Raw genomic sequence first — 17,957 nt, forward strand, 5'->3', positions numbered from 1 at the left:
CCCGTCAGAGGGGAGGGCAGGGGGAAGGGGAATGGGAAGCGGAAGGAAAAGGAGAAAGGGAAAAGGAAGGGGAAGGGGAAGGGGAAGAGGAAGGGGAACGGGAAAGGGCTGCTCCAGCCCCAGGCCGGCCTTAACCAGGCAAGGGCACGGGCCGACCCGCGGGTGCCAAAACCTCATGTAATGAAACAAAACAGAAGAAAGAAAGAAAGAAACCATGTTTCCGTTTCCTTTTTTTTCCTTTTAACTTTACTCGACAGCACCACCGCGGAGGACGGAGCCCGACCGGCCAGCGAGCTCCCCGTGCGGGCAGGTCCCTGCTCCAGTCCCCGGCTGCCGCAGGCCCGGGACCGCCCTGCGGGCCCACCGCCTGCCCTCGCCGATCTTCCTGCCCGGCGGACGGGACCGGGACCGACCCCGGCCCCCGAAGCCTCTCCTCCTGTCCCTGCCCGGGCCCCAGGCCGCCTCCCGGGACTCCATCTCCCGGCATGCCCCGCTCCGCGTCCCGGCGCACACGTCACACCGGCGCGGCGGCGGCGGCGCGGGGCACGCCGGGGAGCGGCGCGCGTCCCGGGAGCGGCGGGCAGGTAGGGAGCGCGCCGGGCCCCGCGCGCGGGCGCGGGGCGGCGGCGGGCGGGCGGGACGGACCCCCTCCCCCTCCCCGGCCCCACAGGCCGCGGGCCCCGTGCCCGGCCCCGGCGGGCTGGGGAGGGGGCGGCCGGGCCGGGCCGGGCCGGGCAGCCCCGCCTGGACCTCCGCCGGGCCGCGCCGCGCCTCCGGGGGACGGGCGCTCCCCGCCGGTGAGAGCCCCCGCGGCGGGCTGGCTCCGCCCCGCCGAGCCCCCTCAGGCCGCGGCCGGCCCGGGCCGCGCCCGGACACCTGCTCGGCCGCGGAGGCGGAGGGTGGGGGGGGGGACGCAGGATGGGGGGGGGGCCTCGTCCTGCGATTCGAGCGGCCTTTTGGACCGAACCGAGCGTCGTGCCCGTCGGCGCGGCCCTTAAAGCCGCCTGTCTCCCCGCCGAGAGCCCGCGGGCTGCCTCCCGCCCCCGGTTCCGCCAACGACACCGAACTGCCGCGGTGCGTGGGCGCTGCTGCGAGCCAGAGACGCTGCAGGCATCGGCTTTCGGCAAAAAAACAAACCCCAAAACCCGCGCGTGGGGGTGGCGGCGGCTTCGTAGCCTGCGCTCAAACACCGTCGTGAACGCTGGAGGAAGGGGTCAAATTTTGGCGAGCTTTAGCCTATCATTTTAACTTGCTAATGAGACAAGCTATGAATTACAAGTAAAACTAGTTGTCTCGCCGCACATCCTAACTAAAAACAACAGAGTGGCAAGAGAAACTATGGCAGGAACATGTTTTGAATATAAGGAAACCAAACTCGCATCGTTTACAGAGTTTTATAGCTTGATCCTCAGCTGAGGCCTTCTCTAATACCCTGCTCCGCGTCAGAGCAACTGGCTTGGGAGGGACTGATACGCAAGAACAACTCGCGGTTAAGGAAACTTCCACGAAGGCACGGCTGAGTGCAAGATAAAGATAAAAGTGCAGCGGTAAAAATAATTTCACGTTACTAAGGCGCATGCTGGTACTCTGATGAAAGGGGATCATAGATGAAAAGAATGTCATACAAATCATCTTTCTAAAAACCGAACCTAACTTCAAACTAAACAAAACTCTCACTGTCATTGTTCTTTAATGAAAATACTTGTTTTAAAAGTGGCTTTTTATGTAACTTTCGGGTGTATCTGGTGTCTGTGCTGCTCCCCCAGCCTTCCCTAACCAAGCCTTCTGATGTATTTCCAAGGAAAATAAGAATAATGCATCTGGTATCCTGTGTTTCATTTTTAAAAATTGTTTTAAAATACAGATTTTTCATCCCTCAGAGGAAGATCCTGATCTACATGCCAGTGCCCAGGCTTCTGCTCCCCTGGCTGAGATGCACGCTAAGAATGAAAGGGAAGTATATTCGGTGCTAGCGGCAGCGAGCGCCTAGAGTGCTCCTGCTCCCCAGGTGCTGGGGCTGTGATGCTCATCATGCCACCGTCGAGCCAAGGATCAGATCCAAGCTTGGCACTTGGGAGATTCTGCTATGCCACTGAATCCCTTCCTGAAATGCGGGCTTTAAAGGACTGTGAACTACAGCTGATGAATTAAAATTATTTTTTTTTTTCCTTCTCTGGATGAACATAAAGAACTTTTCTTCATGGCAGTTGTCTTCTTCCGCTTGAGCAAATGGTAAACTGAAATACACTGAACCTTTCTGTCTGAAATGCTCCCAAGGATGAAGCAGGCAAACCCAGCGGGGAAGCAAAAGTGCTGCATGCCTGCAGCCATTATTCAGAAAAAGCTGTCTGTTCCCATCCCTCTGTGACTGTCTCTTCATTTTAAAGACTAACTACTTCCTTCTCCTCCTCTCCCCCTAGAAGAAATGTTTTCTTCCCCATTTCTTTTAATGGCTAAGCAATGCGATAGCAAAGGTATTGAAACCCAGTCTACTGAATAATAACTTAATGATGTGAACCCTGTTCTGTTCCTTTTGAATGGATGGCTGCTTTAGCAAGAGAGCTGCTGGGATCTGCTCCCTGCTGTGAGGGATGTGAGGATGGAGAAACCTGGATTGAAGCTGAACGGCAACCAGAGTGGTATAAAACTGAACCAGAATACAAGAATGAGGTCAACGCTGAGAGATTGTAAAATAAGGAGAAATTATATGCAATTAAGCTAAATTCAAGAACTAATAGTGAACACTTGTAGTATATATTAATGAATGTTTGGAGTTGTCTGTTAACTCCTTTATTGCTAATACCTGCTAGAACACTGCTGTGTCGAGCTGTGTTTAATTTGCATGCTGAAGCATGATGCAGCATGGCAGAGGTTAATGAAATACACTGGCATAAAATCTTCAGTCTGTGTTTTCGCTGTGTGCAGTCATTCTCAGAACGAGTGGAAGCTGACAAATCATTCCTTCTAGTTTCACTTTCTGGCAAACGTATGAAACCTCGAAAATTTATTTTGGCTATCTAGAAAAGCAGAGTAAACCAACCACATTTATTTCGTTCGTATCTGATGTCACATCTGAATGCAGGTCTCCAGAGGTGATATATTAATGTCCTAAAGCATTGCACCATCTGGTTCCTCTTTTGATGCGCAACATTTTGAATGCTTGGTTTAATCTCCCTGGATTTCAGTAAATTATGTAAACTCGGAGGCTTGGCAGCGGGAGATGGGCACCACGAGGAGATGATTCAGTCATCAATATCTATTGGGCTTCCTTATTGCTGCCATTACACTTCTTTCAGTTCTACTTATAAATTTTGCAAGTGAGTAATTCATCGCAGTAGGAGCTGCAAGTTAGTTTTGGAATTTGCCCACTCTGAGATTAGCTATGACTAATCCATCCTTTCCAAACGTGAAAAAGCTAACTGGGCTTCTTTTTTTCTAGGGTTGGGTGATAAATCAGAAATAAATTGCATGTATATGTAACTGCTGTTGATGACATAAATCACGTTTCCTTTTTTCTTTCTGGACAGAATCAGAGCACCTTGGAATAGATGCGAGTACAAGACTTTGCACCAGCTAAAACTGCCTTCGAAAACCATGGCTGCTGCTGCCCCTCATCTCAACTCAGATGCACTCCGAGAGGTCCTGGAGTGCCCCATTTGCATGGAATCCTTCACTGAGGAGCACCTGAGACCCAAGCTCTTACACTGCGGGCACACCATCTGCAAACAATGCTTAGAGAAACTCCTAGCAAACAGCATTAATGGGATACGGTGCCCCTTTTGCAGCAAAATCACGCGGATCACAAGCTTAGCTCAGCTGACTGACAATCTTACTGTGCTGAAGATCATAGACACCGCTGGACTGGGGGAAGTGGTGGGTCTTCTCATGTGCAAGGTCTGTGGGAGAAGGTTGCCAAGACACTTTTGCAAGAGCTGTAGCTTGGTTTTATGTGAGCCATGCAAGGAGACATCACACATGCCCCAAGGACATAGAGTCATTGCTATCAAAGAGGCTGCTGAAGAGCGTAGGAGAGAATTTGGGACGAGGCTTGCCAGACTTCGGGAGCTTATGGGTGATCTGCAGAAAAGAAAAGCATCTCTGGAGGGTGTTTCGAGAGACCTGCAATCTAGATACAAAGCAGTTCTGCAGGATTACAGCAAAGAAGAGCGCAAGATACAGGAAGAACTGGCCAGGTCACGCAAGTTTTTCACCACCTCTTTGTCTGAAGTGGAGAAGGTAAATAATCAGGTAATGGAGGAGCAAGCTTATCTGCTGAACTTAGCGGAAGTGCAGATAATGTCTCGCTGTGACTATTTCCTTGCCAAAATAAAGCTGGGAGATATAGCTCTCTTGGAGGAGGCAGCAGATGAGGAAGAACCAGAACTGACAAACAGTCTCCCAAGGGAACTGACTCTTCAAGAGGTTGAACTCCTTAAGGTGAGCCACGTGGGGCCACTGCAGATTGGGCAAGTGGTGAAGAAACCCCGGACCGTTAACATGGAGGAATCGCTCATGGAATCTGCAGCATCCTCATCGGCATCATTTAGGGAGCCTGACTTGGTGCAAGAAGAGGCCAGCTGCACACCGAATTCCTCACCAGCCAAGCCAAGGATGCCTGAAGCAGCCACGAGCATCCAGCAGTGTCACTTCATCAAGAAAATGGGCTCCAAGGGCAGCCTGCCAGGGATGTTTAATCTCCCTGTCAGCCTACATGTCACCCTGCAAGGTGAGGTGCTTGTGGCAGACCGAGGCAATTTCCGAATCCAGGTTTTTACCCGCAAGGGCTTTCTGAAGGAGATTCGCCGGAGCCCCAGCGGAATTGATAGTTTCGTATTGAGCTTCCTTGGAGCAGACTTGCCCAATTTGACTCCCCTTTCTGTCACCATGAACTGCCATGGCCTGATAGGTGTGACTGACAGCTACGATAACTCTGTCAAGGTCTACACCATGGATGGCCATTGCGTGGCGTGTCACCGGAGCCAGCTAAGCAAACCCTGGGGCATCGCTGCCCTGCCTTCTGGGCAGTTTGTAGTGACTGACGTGGAAGGAGGGAAACTCTGGTGTTTCACAGTGGACCGTGGCGTGGGGGTAGTGAAGTACAGTTGCTTATGTAGCGCAGTGCGCCCAAAGTTCGTCACCTGCGATGCTGAAGGGACCATATACTTTACTCAGGGGCTGGGGCTTAACCTGGAAAACCGGCAGTATGAACACCATTTAGAAGGCGGCTTTTCAATTGGCTCCGTCGGCCCAGATGGGCAGCTGGGACGCCAGATTAGCCACTTCTTCTCTGAGAATGAGGATTTCAGGTGCATTGCTGGGATGTGTGTTGATGCCAGGGGAGACCTCATTGTTGCTGACAGCAGCCGTAAAGAAATCCTGCATTTTCCTAAAGGAGGCGGCTATAATATCTTAATCCGGGAAGGACTCACCTGTCCTGTCGGTATCGCCATTACTCCCAAAGGGCAGCTGCTGGTGCTGGACTGTTGGGATCATTGCATTAAGATCTACAGTTACCATCTGAGAAGATATTCCACCCCTTAAAGGCACATCTCTAGGTAAAGCCCCTTTTGGCAGCAGAGATCCGTCCAGCCTCATTGCAGTCTGATGGGAACCGCTGTGAAGCGTTCAGGGAGATTGTGCCATAACTGAAGGGGGTTTGGCACAGAAGGCCGTCATGTTTTGTGTTTAGAAACAAAATAGCTTACATGGTGGTGATCTGCTTTTTCTTCTTTATATAAAATCCATACAATAAAAAAAGAACAAGCGTGAGGGAAAGGATCCATCCTTCTGGAGTATTGGTTCCTTGATAAATGACTGGTCACTCCATAAACCTTTTCACCTCCTTTTGCCACATCTCCTACACTTCCAGCTTCAACCATTGTATCTTTCTTTGTGCCATAAACACTGACTGACTGCTCTAAATCACCTTCCCTTAGAGGACTAGAGAGGCAATCCTCTTCTCACTGTGGTACTCGCAAGGAACTGGGTAGCAGTTGTCTGGGCAACTACTGGAGAAAGCAGTTTCTGATTGCAGCACTGCATAAAATGAAATAGCCCTCTTAAACTGTGTGGAGATGGAGCCTTACTTTCAAACTGAAGAGGGAGGGTTTTCTCTCTCCGTTTTTCTGGTATTCAGGAGATCGCCCCTGTCGTGCCATTTGTGAACCATGTCTGTTCAATGTGAAGTGAGTACTGTGCAATCATGGGAGACCGAGCTGAGCCAGAAAACTGCCCTCTGATGGCAGCAGGGCTTTTATCACTACTAAGAGTTCTGCTAGGTAGAAGGGGGTAAAAAGGGAGGGGGCTGGAGGAAAAAAAAAGAGGGGAAACCTATGGTTGATATTTACTGTTTTATTATTAAATGCATCCTGGAAACTGTCTTTGGAAGGTATATCTGGTATCTAAAGCTTCATGGGGAGGGGGGAAGGGCTGGGGGAGTAAGACTGGGAGATTGTAGTAAATGAGATTAAATGCAACATATTGTATGTTCACCTGCACTTCACTATTCTGCATTCCAGACCATTGCATTTAGCAATAGGTTTCCACTCATCTGTACTTTTTATGTGCAAGCTACTCACTGCTGAGATGAGGATGGGGGGGACTGTTTTGCTTTTATTTTTTAATACTTGGAACCACATCCATTGGTGCATTGTCTTTTTTCCCTTGCACAGCAAAACACCACATTCCTCAGATTTTTTTTTTATGGCACCAGCAGGCACCAGAGTTCATGTTCATCACGGCTTTGGGCCAAATGAAGCACAAAACTGCAGCTGTGTGAACCAAGGCCCCCACAGTGCTACTCTCCTGGCTGATAAATGCGTACCTCAGTGTGGTGCTGCTTGCCTAGAATAGTTTATTGAAGGAAAGATGCATTTAAATAGGGCACAGTGGTAGCATGTTAATCTGCCACAGATAATAGTTATACTGCAGTGCATTTATTTGTTGCTATCAACAACGTAGTTGCAAATTTGGGGGCACGACAGACAATATAAAAGCTGATTTTATGGTGGCTGCCGTGCTACAGCAAATTGTTTGCTACTTGTGCTACAACATGTATGCAACAGGTGATGGGTTTTTTCAGTTCCCATATACTTTCCCCTAGCGAAACAGCAGAGTAAAATAGGCTTCAGAGCCACTGCTGCTCCAGCCAGTTGTTTGGCAGTTACAGGGTTTGCAGAAGAAGCGCTGGGAGCAGATTTTGGTGGGATTTTGTTTTTTTTTTTTCTCTCCCTGTTCTGCTCAGCCAAAGCACTGAAGAGGGCCAACACAACAAACACCCAGCTGTGTGATGGAGGTGCCCCTCCATCAGGGCAACTTCCTATTTCTTTTGCTATAATTTGCTAGAAAAAAGCTTGCGGAGAAGGCAGCGGGAACTAAGACACTAGCATGGTAGATGGTGCTGAGGGAGCCCAAGGGGACTGAACCCCCTTTCCCTCCTGAGATGCTCTGTGTGTTTGCCAAGACTACCAACCTGCATGTAATTATTTATGTTCTCTGCTTCTCTTTTTGGGTGTGGGAGGGGGTAGTCACCTAAAGTATGTAATAGCAATTTGGGGAGCCAATCTCATCTTGCATGTATGTTTTTGGGAGATGATGACTATTACTGGGCCCTTCTGCAGTTAATTACATTGTAACTCAAGGCATTTTTTCCAGTATTATGGTAATGGCAGTTCCTCTCCTACTGATCTCTTTTAAACATTTTTCCTGTTTCTAAGAACTGCTCCAAGCAGGAAGCTACTGTGGACCTGAATAATTGAAGCAATATTATCTATGATAATATGTACCTCTGTCATTTTCTGTTCCAATGGATTTATTTTTTTTGCAATAAACATCACACTACTAGCAATAACATTTCCTGAAGTGCTTGAAGGGATGTAAAAGCTGGTCCAGTAAACTGAGCAGTTGGTTACCCCAGCCTGTTCCTGGTTACACAGTTCAAACAAAGCGTCTGTCATCTGTTTCTCACTCAGAGATTCAAGAAAAATAACACTACCCTGCGATGCACTGGTGGGCCAGGACACTGTGATCGGCGCCTGGGGGTGTGTGTCGCCTGCAGCTCTTCTAGTCTTGGGTTTCAGGCAAAAAAGGGAAAGAGAAAACCTGCTGTCCCTCGCCCAGGGTACGCATGTCCCCTGACAAAACTTTACAGTGACTGCGAGATGATTTTGCAGAGCTGTATTTCTTGCCATGGTGCCCCCACACAGTGTTGTGATCATCTGCCAAACGAGATGAAATGGAGTAATTAAGGATTGTGATGAAATAGTTTGGCTTCTGCTCTCTACCTGGAGAAAGAGCTTGTCTGGTTATACGTATGTGTTTGGTTTTTAAAGATTGTGTAATAAAGGAAAAATTGATCCAATTAAAAGCGCATTGCAAACGGCTCATTTTCTTATTAAAAACACTTCATCTCCTCCCTTTGGTGAAAGATTAGTTTTTACAGCCAGTGAGGATTAGGCTTTGGAACACAATGGCTACGAGACCCCTTATATGCTGTCAGGTTGCAGAGGATAAATCTGATCTCCTTGGCAGGTCTCATATAACTTTATCTGACAATTCCCTACCCACCTCATAAACAAATACAAGAGTTTTGTACCTTAATTCACACTGATACTCCCACGAGGGCCATATCTTACTTTTCACTGTAGCTGATACCTGATGTTTTAAAGGTCTGGTCCAAATTCACTGGCACCGAGCTCTCAGTAACGGGACGTGGAAGCCTGGCTGAAGGCTTCATCACCCATGTCCCTGGATTATTGAGGGGTTTTCTGGCTCAGCTCTGCCCTGCTGTAGAGGTGATGTATTTGCTGGGACCGGTAGGAGGGCTGCTGTGAGGGTTCACCTATTATTCTGGATAATTTTGATAAATGCTGTAAAAAATGGTGTTAGAAACAGTGTATTTAGGTGGAGCCAAAGGAGAGCTAAGCAATTTGCCACAGCATTCAAGGGCATCGGTACATCAGCAGCATGTGCAGGTCCTCCCCTGGTCCTTCTACCCAGCTGGGTTTGCTGATCAGGGTGAAGGTTTTTATCACTTGGGCTCATCTCAGATGATATGAAGCAGCTCTTTAAACAGATATGAGTTGCTGGTTTATCAAACGTATACGATCCTTGCAGAACAACTGCCGTGCCGGTGCTGTTAGACTTACCCTGCCGTTTTATGAGAAGTTATGATGTCTTAGGGTAGCGGCAACTAAGCCGTGAACATTTGTTCTGGGCAGCAACCGACAGCCAGGGTTTCTAAAGGGATGAGGGGGAGAGTCTGTTTCTTAATCAAAGGGGGCAGAGCTACAAAAATAAAAATAAAGCCAGATGCTTCGAGTCTTTTCTATTGTATAGCTTAAGTGATTTTTCTGGGTCATTACTCAATGCGAGGATTTAAAGTTATTTCATTTTGCACAACTAATTACTCTACTTGCCTGGCAATTTTGGTTTGCAATGAGCAGTGCATAAGGTCATTTAGCAGACTGAGTCACACCACATATTTTAGTCTAAACGAAATTTCATGGCAACGAGCTAGATTGTTTTTTCCTCCTCCAAACAAAATGTCAAAATCTGAGGTTTTGAAAGAAATATAATGACATAAACTGCAAGCAAGTAAGACTGTTACAAAGGTAATAGAGCGGTGGTTTATAGGAACAGATCTCAAGGACAGGGAAATTCTGTATGCTTTACTTCTGACCAAGCAGGTATAAGGGAAAGCCATTATCTCCTTTAATAGATGCAAAGCTTGCCTTACATCTTTCTTAATGCACCTGATGGTGTCTAGGAAAGAAAAACTAAAGGTTCCCGTGGACTAGTTCAATCTTACTTGTGTTACGGCAGTATGAGACCTGAAGGGAGATGAATGAGACCTTGAGAGGACAGAAGGGATCCACAGACCCTGCTCAGAAGAATATGGACTGCTATTTTAGCAGAGCTCGAGGCTGTGTGCTTAATATAGCTTGTATTTTATGAAGATCTTTTGTCTAAACTGCTGAGTTTACAAGAAAGCATGAAATCTGTAACCTTTTAAAGGTAAATGCAACCAACAATGTGTGGTCCAAGAGAAAAGAAGCAAGTATTGGGGAGGCTGGTGGGCAGAAAGCCTTAGGGGAGTGTGATAGGACATGTCAGGGCACAGCCCCTCCATGGACTATTTTAAGAAATGATCTGTTACTGAGAGGAAACATCTTTCACATCTGTAGCAGCCACTTTCAAAGTTCAGCTTGCTGAGTGCCCAACATGGCCAGGTAACCTCAGCCAAGGAAACTCTTATCTAGACATCATAGGAAATGCAAGAAAAACAAACATTTTACTCACTGCAGACATAAAGCACTACTGCAACCTAACAATTGGGTTGTGAAACCCCCTGAATCTCCTCCACCCTTGTACATCAGCACCCTTCCCGCTCCCCCAGCTGCGCATCTCCCAGGTCCTCGGTGGCAAGGGAGAGGAGCTCCTGCAAGCCTGCGTGCTCCTCTGCGGCAGCACACCACCGACACGATATTTCTTTTTCCAACTTTTCCCAGCTGGAGAACAGAAGTCTCCCACGCTGAGGCTCAGCTAGTCTGCACTGTGTGAAGGAAAAGAGTTGTCACTCAAATGCTTGACAAGATGAGACCCTCTGCATTACTGCTGGTAACGGCTCCATTTTCTATAAGTGCTGGAGCACTTACAGACATTTGTTCTGCATTTTGTGTATTGCAGTGGGAATGAGCAAGCTAGAACAGTTCTTGGGGAAATCCCACTGGGGCTGTCGGATTTTGCTATCAGAGCAGCTCTTCCCTTTCCCTACCAAGCTCTCCTCCTCCTCCTCCTTGTCCAGCCAGACCAAGGGGCCACAGAGCAACCAGGTCTCTGATAAACCTTTATCAGCGAATGAAGCGGTCCCTGGCAGGTGGGTTTGCTGGATGGAGGGATCGCTCTCTTTCCTCCTGTACATTTTGTGTCTTTGTGGTGGGTTGACTCCCAGCCTCTAACTCCAGTTTTATTGCTGAGCATGGCATTATATGGTGTGGAATAGCCTAATGTGGGTCAGCAGTCCTGGCCATGTCCCCTCCCAACACCTTGCCCACCCCAGCCTACTTGCTGTGGGGACACAGTGGGAAAGAGAGGAAGCCTGGATGCTGTGCAAGCACTGCTCAGCAGCAGCCAACACGCTGGGGTGTTATCGACACTGGTTTAGCCACAAATCCAAAGCGCAGCACCACAGGGGCTGCGATGAAACCAGTTCATCCATCCCGGCCAGACCAGCACATTCTCACACACAACAGGAGGTGGCCAGGGGTGTTGCGTTCGCCTCAGCTGCCAAATGAAGATGCTCACACAATTGGTACGAACTTAATGAGGTGCTGTCAGCATTAAATGCTGGCTTCGATGGGGGAGAAAACCGATGTGGGCTCCTGTGGCACAGATCAATGGCCAGATCAATCTCAAGGTCCCTGCTTGGAGGCCATTCTGATGAGTTAAAGCATTGCTTGGCTGCACAGACCCAGAGCAAGCAGCCCAAAAAATGGGCTTTTAATCACTCTGCGTGAAATAAAACTGGTGTTTGCTTTGCTCACGGGCTAACGCAGTTCCTGGGAGGGAGCCTGGGGGATGTTTCCACATCTGCCCTGGAAGAAGTGCGGTGCTCGGTGTGCCGCAGCCGTGTGGGCAGGCAGCTGTGCCTCCGTGCCTCTCTGCCACTTGTTTGCAGGATTCACTCCTTCAAATCCTTAGGAACAAGGGTGGGAGGCTCCCTCGCCTCCCCCCAGTACACACCTTTTCCACCTGCAGGAGGAAGGGCAACATATTGCATTTCTACAGGCAAAGCAGCCTGCAAACGCCAGCAGTGCCTGCAGCCCGTCCATCCCGGCAGGCTGCTGGGTCCAGGCAGTGAGAAGGCACCAACTTTCTTCTGGACCTGGTGAAAGCGCCATCACTTTCTCCTCTGTTTGGCTGGAGGAAAAGCTCTGCAGACACTGACCCACGTCACAGGCTCCTGTGCCGGCTGCGAGCGCGGCATTCGGGCTGCTCCAGCCTCGGCAGAGAGCCAGCGCCTGGCCCGGCGCTTTTACAAGGAGTCCGGCTGCCAGCAGCACGGTCTTCTCTTCGAGACCATGTTTTCAATTAGGGCTCGACGCGCAGATTGTGCGCTTTATTGGTGGAGGCCTCCTCCTGAGGCCTGCCGATTGATTTATGAAGTTGATTAAAATATTAAAATAATTTTGTGCGATGCTGCAAACATGCCGCAATGTGCATTTTTATCATATTTGGTGCTGTTCCAATTAGCTTGAGACTCTCCTCTCCCCCTCCTCTTCTGACCTGCTTTGTTCGCTAACAAATTACAGTTATTCTGGCCTTACTTTTGTATTTATTAGAGATGATGCATATGTGCGCTCTCTGAGCAGTTCGGAAACGGGCTGGCTAGCAGCAGGGAGCCCGGCGGGCCAGAGCTGTTTCTGAGCAGAGAAGGCATCCAGAACTGTCTAGCTGGAGCTGTTTATACAGATCCTCCTTATGTCACTGGCAAAATGAGGGTAAATCAGTGGAGAAGCTGGGAGTAAAATCCATCTTCCATAAACAGCAAGCTCTTTCTCTTAGCTAACTGGGGGTTTCTCCAGGAGAGAGCCCTGGGTTTCCTGTGACACCTTTCTGTCCACAGAGCCCATCTCCCCCAGTACTGGCAAAAGCCCTGCACATCCTTGATGTCCTTCCAAGAGCATTTTCTGGCCATCAAAGAGCTAAGTACAACGCTGGTCCCCTCTGCAGTACCGACAGACACGAAGTTCAACCTCACCAACCCCACCAGCTACTGAAGCCACAGACGGAGCCACGCACAAAGAACAAGGTTGGAGCCAGCACCTGGTGCCCAAATGCTGCACAGTCAGAAATTAAATGCTTATGTCCAGGCATGACATGCAAAATCCTCAGGGATGCCTGGAGTCCCACCAGTGCCTTGGTGCTTCCCAGGTGGTGGGGAAGGATGCTCCGGATGCCTTCAGCAGCCCTGCAAGCGACACGGGGCAGGCACGGCTCCCGGGGCGCAGGCGAGACGCGGGTGGGGAGCGAGGGAGCCTGCCTCGGCCGGCTGCATACCATGGACTAAAAAGGAAATTATTCTGTCAGTGAGGCACTGCTCGCCTTCAGGCCCTGTGCCACCGTGGGGCTTTGCAGTTGAGCCCTGGAAACTACCTCTGCCCCTGGCTGGGGAGAAAGGTGGGGGCTCAGAAATGGGAGACATTTCACTACCAGACCAAGTGTTGCCACTGTTCGTCTCCCCTCTGGCCCTGGCACTGTGAAACAGCGGCGATGCTCATGCCGGGCTCAGACTGCAGCAGCCGCCTCTCGTTCCCACCCGGCATCTCTGGAGAAACCCTGCATCTGTGGTGACGGTGCTGGGACAATGGAGCCACTCCAGGTCTGCTCCCCACTGACACGTTTGCCCGGAGATTGCAGGGACTGTGCTCAAATGATTAATAAGATCGCGAGTATGTAAACAACACACCTCCACGATGCTTTCTCCTGCTAAACAGGGGCATTGCTATGGCAAACTGCATTTGTCACTATTTAAAACTCAAACAAACGAGTACAGGGTGTTATAAATACACTTACAAGATGAGCTGCGCTGGGAAGACAGAGGAAAAAAAAAACGAGCAGAAAGCAATGGAGGTGGCGGGCGGGAGCACACCTCCATCCGCTGGCTTCCACGAAACAAGGCCACTCTCAGCAGTGCCCACGGGGCAGGATGCAAGCGGCTTGATGACATCCATTACCATCAGCCCTACTACGGGTCCTATGAAACACCATAGATTTTTTTCAACAGAAAAATATCAGACCCAGGGAATATCCCCAGCTCCCTGGAGGAGAGAGATGAATTGGCAAATGGAAGGCTACAGCGATAAGGGAGTTTTTATAAACATAACCTAATTGTATTACTTCAAAGTCCTGAAGTTTATTGCCCTGTTTAATGATGTGTCTCGTTATTTATGGTGTAGCACAATGAGTCTGCTATTGATTTAATACACTTCCTTAAAGACCGTCATTGTCACAAGCAATAAAACGAAGCCATTCTGAGACAGCTCAATTATGTCACATCTCCATCACCCGACCCCAAGCACCCCCGGTGTGTGGGGGCCACTGTGGTGGGACTGGGGGCAGGTGGTGAAGCAGGTCACCCCGAGGAAGGATGGAGCCGGAGTGCGGCTGCCAAAGGGCAGGAGCAGGAAGGATGGGTTCACCTGGCTCAGGGATGCTGCCCACAGACGCGTGCCACTGTCTCCTGCTGCTGGGTACTCAGTTTGGGACCAGTCTCGTGTCTGTGCCCACTAACCGGCACAATGACAGTGTATGCACAGGGGAGAGAGGCTGACGGATGGAAAACAGCATGAACGATAACCGGCATTTGTGTCCCTGCCCATTCCCGCCGCCCTCCTCACCTTTCTGGTACTGGAGCCAGAGCTGCTGCTGGACCTTCTTGCTGGGGAAGTGGATGGTGCAGCTGAACTCGGAGCCATACAGTGCCTCCGCGATGTAGTGAGAGCCAAACTGCTGGATGAAGGAGAGCAGCTCCTCCCGGCTGCTGTCCTTATTCAGGATCTTCAGGATGTTCGCAAAGCCTGTGGGAGGGAGGCAGGGGATCGGCAGGTCGGCCAGGCAGGGCTGCCAGCCACAGCCCGGGGGGAAGGACGCCCAGAAGATCCTCTGCTCAAGACATACAAGTCCCCACATGGGTGCAAAGCGCAGTTCCTCCTCTCTTGCCTCCATGGTCTACATGATCCTTTGGAATCCACAACCTGCTGTTTACCCTGGGCTGTGGCTCTCGCATCCTGTGATTCCTCTCCCTACAAGATTTCTCAAATCATTTTACAGGGATATGTATGTGAACGCGTGTGCACACGCACACACACACACAAACACAAATACCCTCCTGCCAGCTCCAGCCCATGTTTCAGGCTGCTGGCACATCATCAACGCTCTCCCCAGAGGATGTGCTTGGCCTTTGCTTTGCAGTAACCCTAACCAAAGATATTGTCCTGGTGTAAGGATGAATTTATTACAGATTGCGCTGCAGACCATGCCCAGTGTAAATAGCCTGCACAACTGGTAACTGTTTTTAGGAAAGCTGGAGATGGCCCAGAGGGACACACGGGGCTGGGTTGATGGCAGGTCCGTGGGTGCACAAGGGTCAGGGCATCTCTTGAGCAACGCCCTGCAGCACCCGTGCAGACAACGGGGACTGCTGGCATGGGACAAGGACATGGACCCTCACTGCTCTATGGAGATGAAATATTGTGGAGGCATCGGTGACTACACAGCACCTTGGCATCATTTAGAGCTGGCTGATATCGCTTTGGTTCAGTGGTGGAACTGAAAAAATACTGCAAGAAAATACGTCACAACTCTCACCAAAATGAGGTTATCTGGCTGGTTGGTTGGTTTATTGAAAGAGAAGGTTGGTTTAATAAAAAAGCTAGAAGAACTCATTCTGAGCTGAACCCAAATATTTTGTTCAGCTCCAAGCAGGTTATTTCGTTCTGGGGCTGTGCAGCCTGTCTGCAATAAATTTTTTTTTTTTTCCTTTCTCCATTTAAAAACAGGTTGATTTTTAAATAAAAAAAAGCTGTTTTGAAATGAAAAGGCAAAACATTTCAGGTCGCAACAAAATGTTTCAGCATTTCTGAAACAAAATGTGTAGCTATAAAAACGTGGAAGTGAAATGTTTTGACGTTTGCAGGATCCTCCCGCCCACCCCTTCTTCATCTGCGACTCCCTGCTTTATATGACCCGCATTTACAAATGCTTTGGGTCCTTTTGAAACCACATTTTTTCAAGAACTTACTGTTTTTCATACATACACATATACACAGCCACCCTCACATGAATCCTCCCCGCAGTGTTGCTTATTAGCTGATCCTGGCTCTGACTCCAGCTCTTGGTTTGTGCGACTGAGCCGCACAAACTCCCTGCCTCAGTTTCCCCCCCTGTAAAAAGGAACAAAATCTCTCTGTCTGCCTCTGCAGCAGCACTGGGAGCGCGAGTTACTGCCTGAGCAGAGCCTGGAGGTGGGAAATGCTGGTGAGATGCTTGGCATGACTGTGCCTTGGGGCAGAAAACCACCACCCACATAGACACACATCTCCCTGCCGCTAGAAGTCCTCACCTGCAGAGAGGGTGATGGAGCTGAGCTTCACCCTGTAGAGGTTGCTCCTGACCCGCCAGTGCTGCACCATGGGGTAGCCCATCGCCTCGTCGTACTTGATGTCCCCTGCAAAGGAAAAGCCGATGCTCAGCCCCTGCCAAACCGGCGGCCATGCTTCAGGAAAATGCTTAATGCTCACACCAAGCAATTGCTTTGCTACATGCCGCAGGGGTGAGAAACGGGATGGTAGCAGGGATGGTAACCTCCTCCGGTGGTCATGCCATGGGGTCCCCGGGCTGCTGGCAGGACCAGCACTGCGATGGCTGAGGCTGCCTGGAGATCGCAGGGGTGGAGATGCTGCCTTGCTGTGCCGGGGTGGACTTGCACGGCCCATAGGCTATTTCTGCCCCAGGTACACAGGAGGGATGCCACAAAGGACCCCGAGATGCCAGCGGTGCTGATGGCCCTCAAGGACCATGCTGGGATCCAGGGTGGGAGAAGGGGTTCTTGCTCCTGTGCTCACCCCAGCAGGGGCTAAGCCTGGGGGCAGCTCGTACCGGTGAGAAGCTGGAGGTCAGGAAGGGGCTCCGAGAGAACACCACGGCACTGCTCCTCCACGGGCAAAGGGATCACCATGAGGCCGTCGGCCAGCTGGGGGAAGTCCTTGATGAAGTTATTCTCCCTGCAGAGAGAAGAAGACAACTGCAAAGCAACGATGCAGGCCACGGCCGGGCAGGGGGGCTGAGCCGCCCCAGCGGCACGGGGACGGATGGCTCAGGAGGGTGAGGGACATCTCCTCCGAGCAGGAGACCTAACGGGATGGGGTTTGCAGCCCCCACCACCAGCTACCCCTGGCTGTGCAGCCTTCTGAGGTGATGCTTAACGAGCTCCCCGGGCATCGCGGCTCCGTTAGCTCTCTGGCAATGTGGGACTGTTTTCAGCCTGGGGATGCAGCCACTGGTTTTGGCCCAGATTTTCCAAGTGTGCCACTGGAGAGGGAACTGACAGCGGCGAGGAGATAGAGGAACAGCTGCTACACCCCAAAACTGCGCCCTTCTACCACCTGCAGCATCTTCCCAGTGCGGGACCATGGCCAAGCACCAGACCAAGCCCTGCTGGGGGTCCCCACCCCAGGCAGCATCATCACCCCCACAGCTTTGCCCCCAGATGACTTACTCTCTGAAAGGCGGGAAAAGTACATTCATAGACAGACACCAAAAAAAAACCCGGCGCGTGCAGCTCACAGTGCAATTTTACCACACATGCAGGATCTTTTCTAACCTTGGCAGGTATAACATCGTATAATAGGCCCCTAATGAATTGTTTCTAGAACAACGATAGCAGCGAAATTATTTGAAATGGTGAACAGACAGGTCTCTGGGAGACAAGCCTCCCCCAGCAAGCAAAACGCCTCGCGCCTGCGCAAAGGTAACAGGAGGGGGGATTTTAAATATTGATCTTACAGCCAAAATATAGGCCAGGAGGCTCTGCATCCTTGCGATGCAGAGACAAAAGGGCAGCGGAGCAAAAATAAAGGGACGTTCCCGCAAAATCAGGTCAGCCCCACAAGCTGGGGGGAGGCTCAGGCTGGCACCGCCTGCCCCAGCTGCATTTTTCTGAACAGATTTTCCTTTAAACAGCTGCTGGTTTCACTCCTCTTTCACCTCTTTTACTCCTGTGTTTTACCCTCACAGCCCATTCCTGGGGGGGATGTTCCATCACCCCATGATCATCTAGCAAGCAGGGACACCTTGGCCACCTCCAAGGGTCCCTCTGCGGTGAAGATGCCAGGCTGGTGGAGCACTTCCCTGGGCCCTCCTGCTGGTCCAGGGCCAGGATACGGCCAGTGCAACCT

General features: G+C 50.5%; 2 protein-coding genes across 9 annotated transcripts in view; one reads left to right on the plus strand and one right to left on the minus strand.

Moving 5' to 3' along the window:
- ASTN2 (astrotactin 2) overlaps positions 1-17,957 on the minus strand; it is a 361,171-nt gene that overhangs the window by 114,712 nt on the left and 228,502 nt on the right. For both annotated transcript variants that reach the window (XM_049832481.1, XM_049832482.1), the window contains 3 exons: positions 16,660-16,784; positions 16,124-16,228; positions 14,400-14,579 (listed from right to left, as the gene is read on the minus strand). In XM_049832481.1, the coding sequence (XP_049688438.1) occupies positions 14,400-14,579; positions 16,124-16,228; positions 16,660-16,784 (410 nt within the window). The remainder of the gene's footprint in view (positions 1-14,399; positions 14,580-16,123; positions 16,229-16,659; positions 16,785-17,957) is intronic.
- Positions 469-8,359, plus strand: TRIM32 (tripartite motif containing 32). Of its 7 annotated transcripts, none has more exons than XM_049832491.1 (3): positions 559-584; positions 1,865-3,317; positions 3,528-8,359. In XM_049832491.1, the coding sequence occupies exons 2-3, from the start codon at positions 3,157-3,159 to the stop codon at positions 5,539-5,541; spliced, it is 2,175 nt and encodes a 724-aa protein (XP_049688448.1). In that variant the 5' UTR covers positions 559-584; positions 1,865-3,156; the 3' UTR covers positions 5,542-8,359. The 7 variants fall into 7 exon arrangements, with proteins under 7 accessions (XP_049688451.1, XP_049688448.1, XP_049688447.1 ...); XM_049832490.1 differs by lacking the exon at positions 559-584 and adding an exon at positions 931-1,547; XM_049832494.1 differs by lacking the exon at positions 1,865-3,317 and having other exon boundaries at positions 469-584.

Source organism: Accipiter gentilis, chromosome 29 (assembly GCF_929443795.1).
Source record: "Accipiter gentilis chromosome 29, bAccGen1.1, whole genome shotgun sequence".
In the NCBI taxonomy this organism is placed as follows: Eukaryota; Metazoa; Chordata; class Aves; order Accipitriformes; family Accipitridae; genus Astur; species Astur gentilis.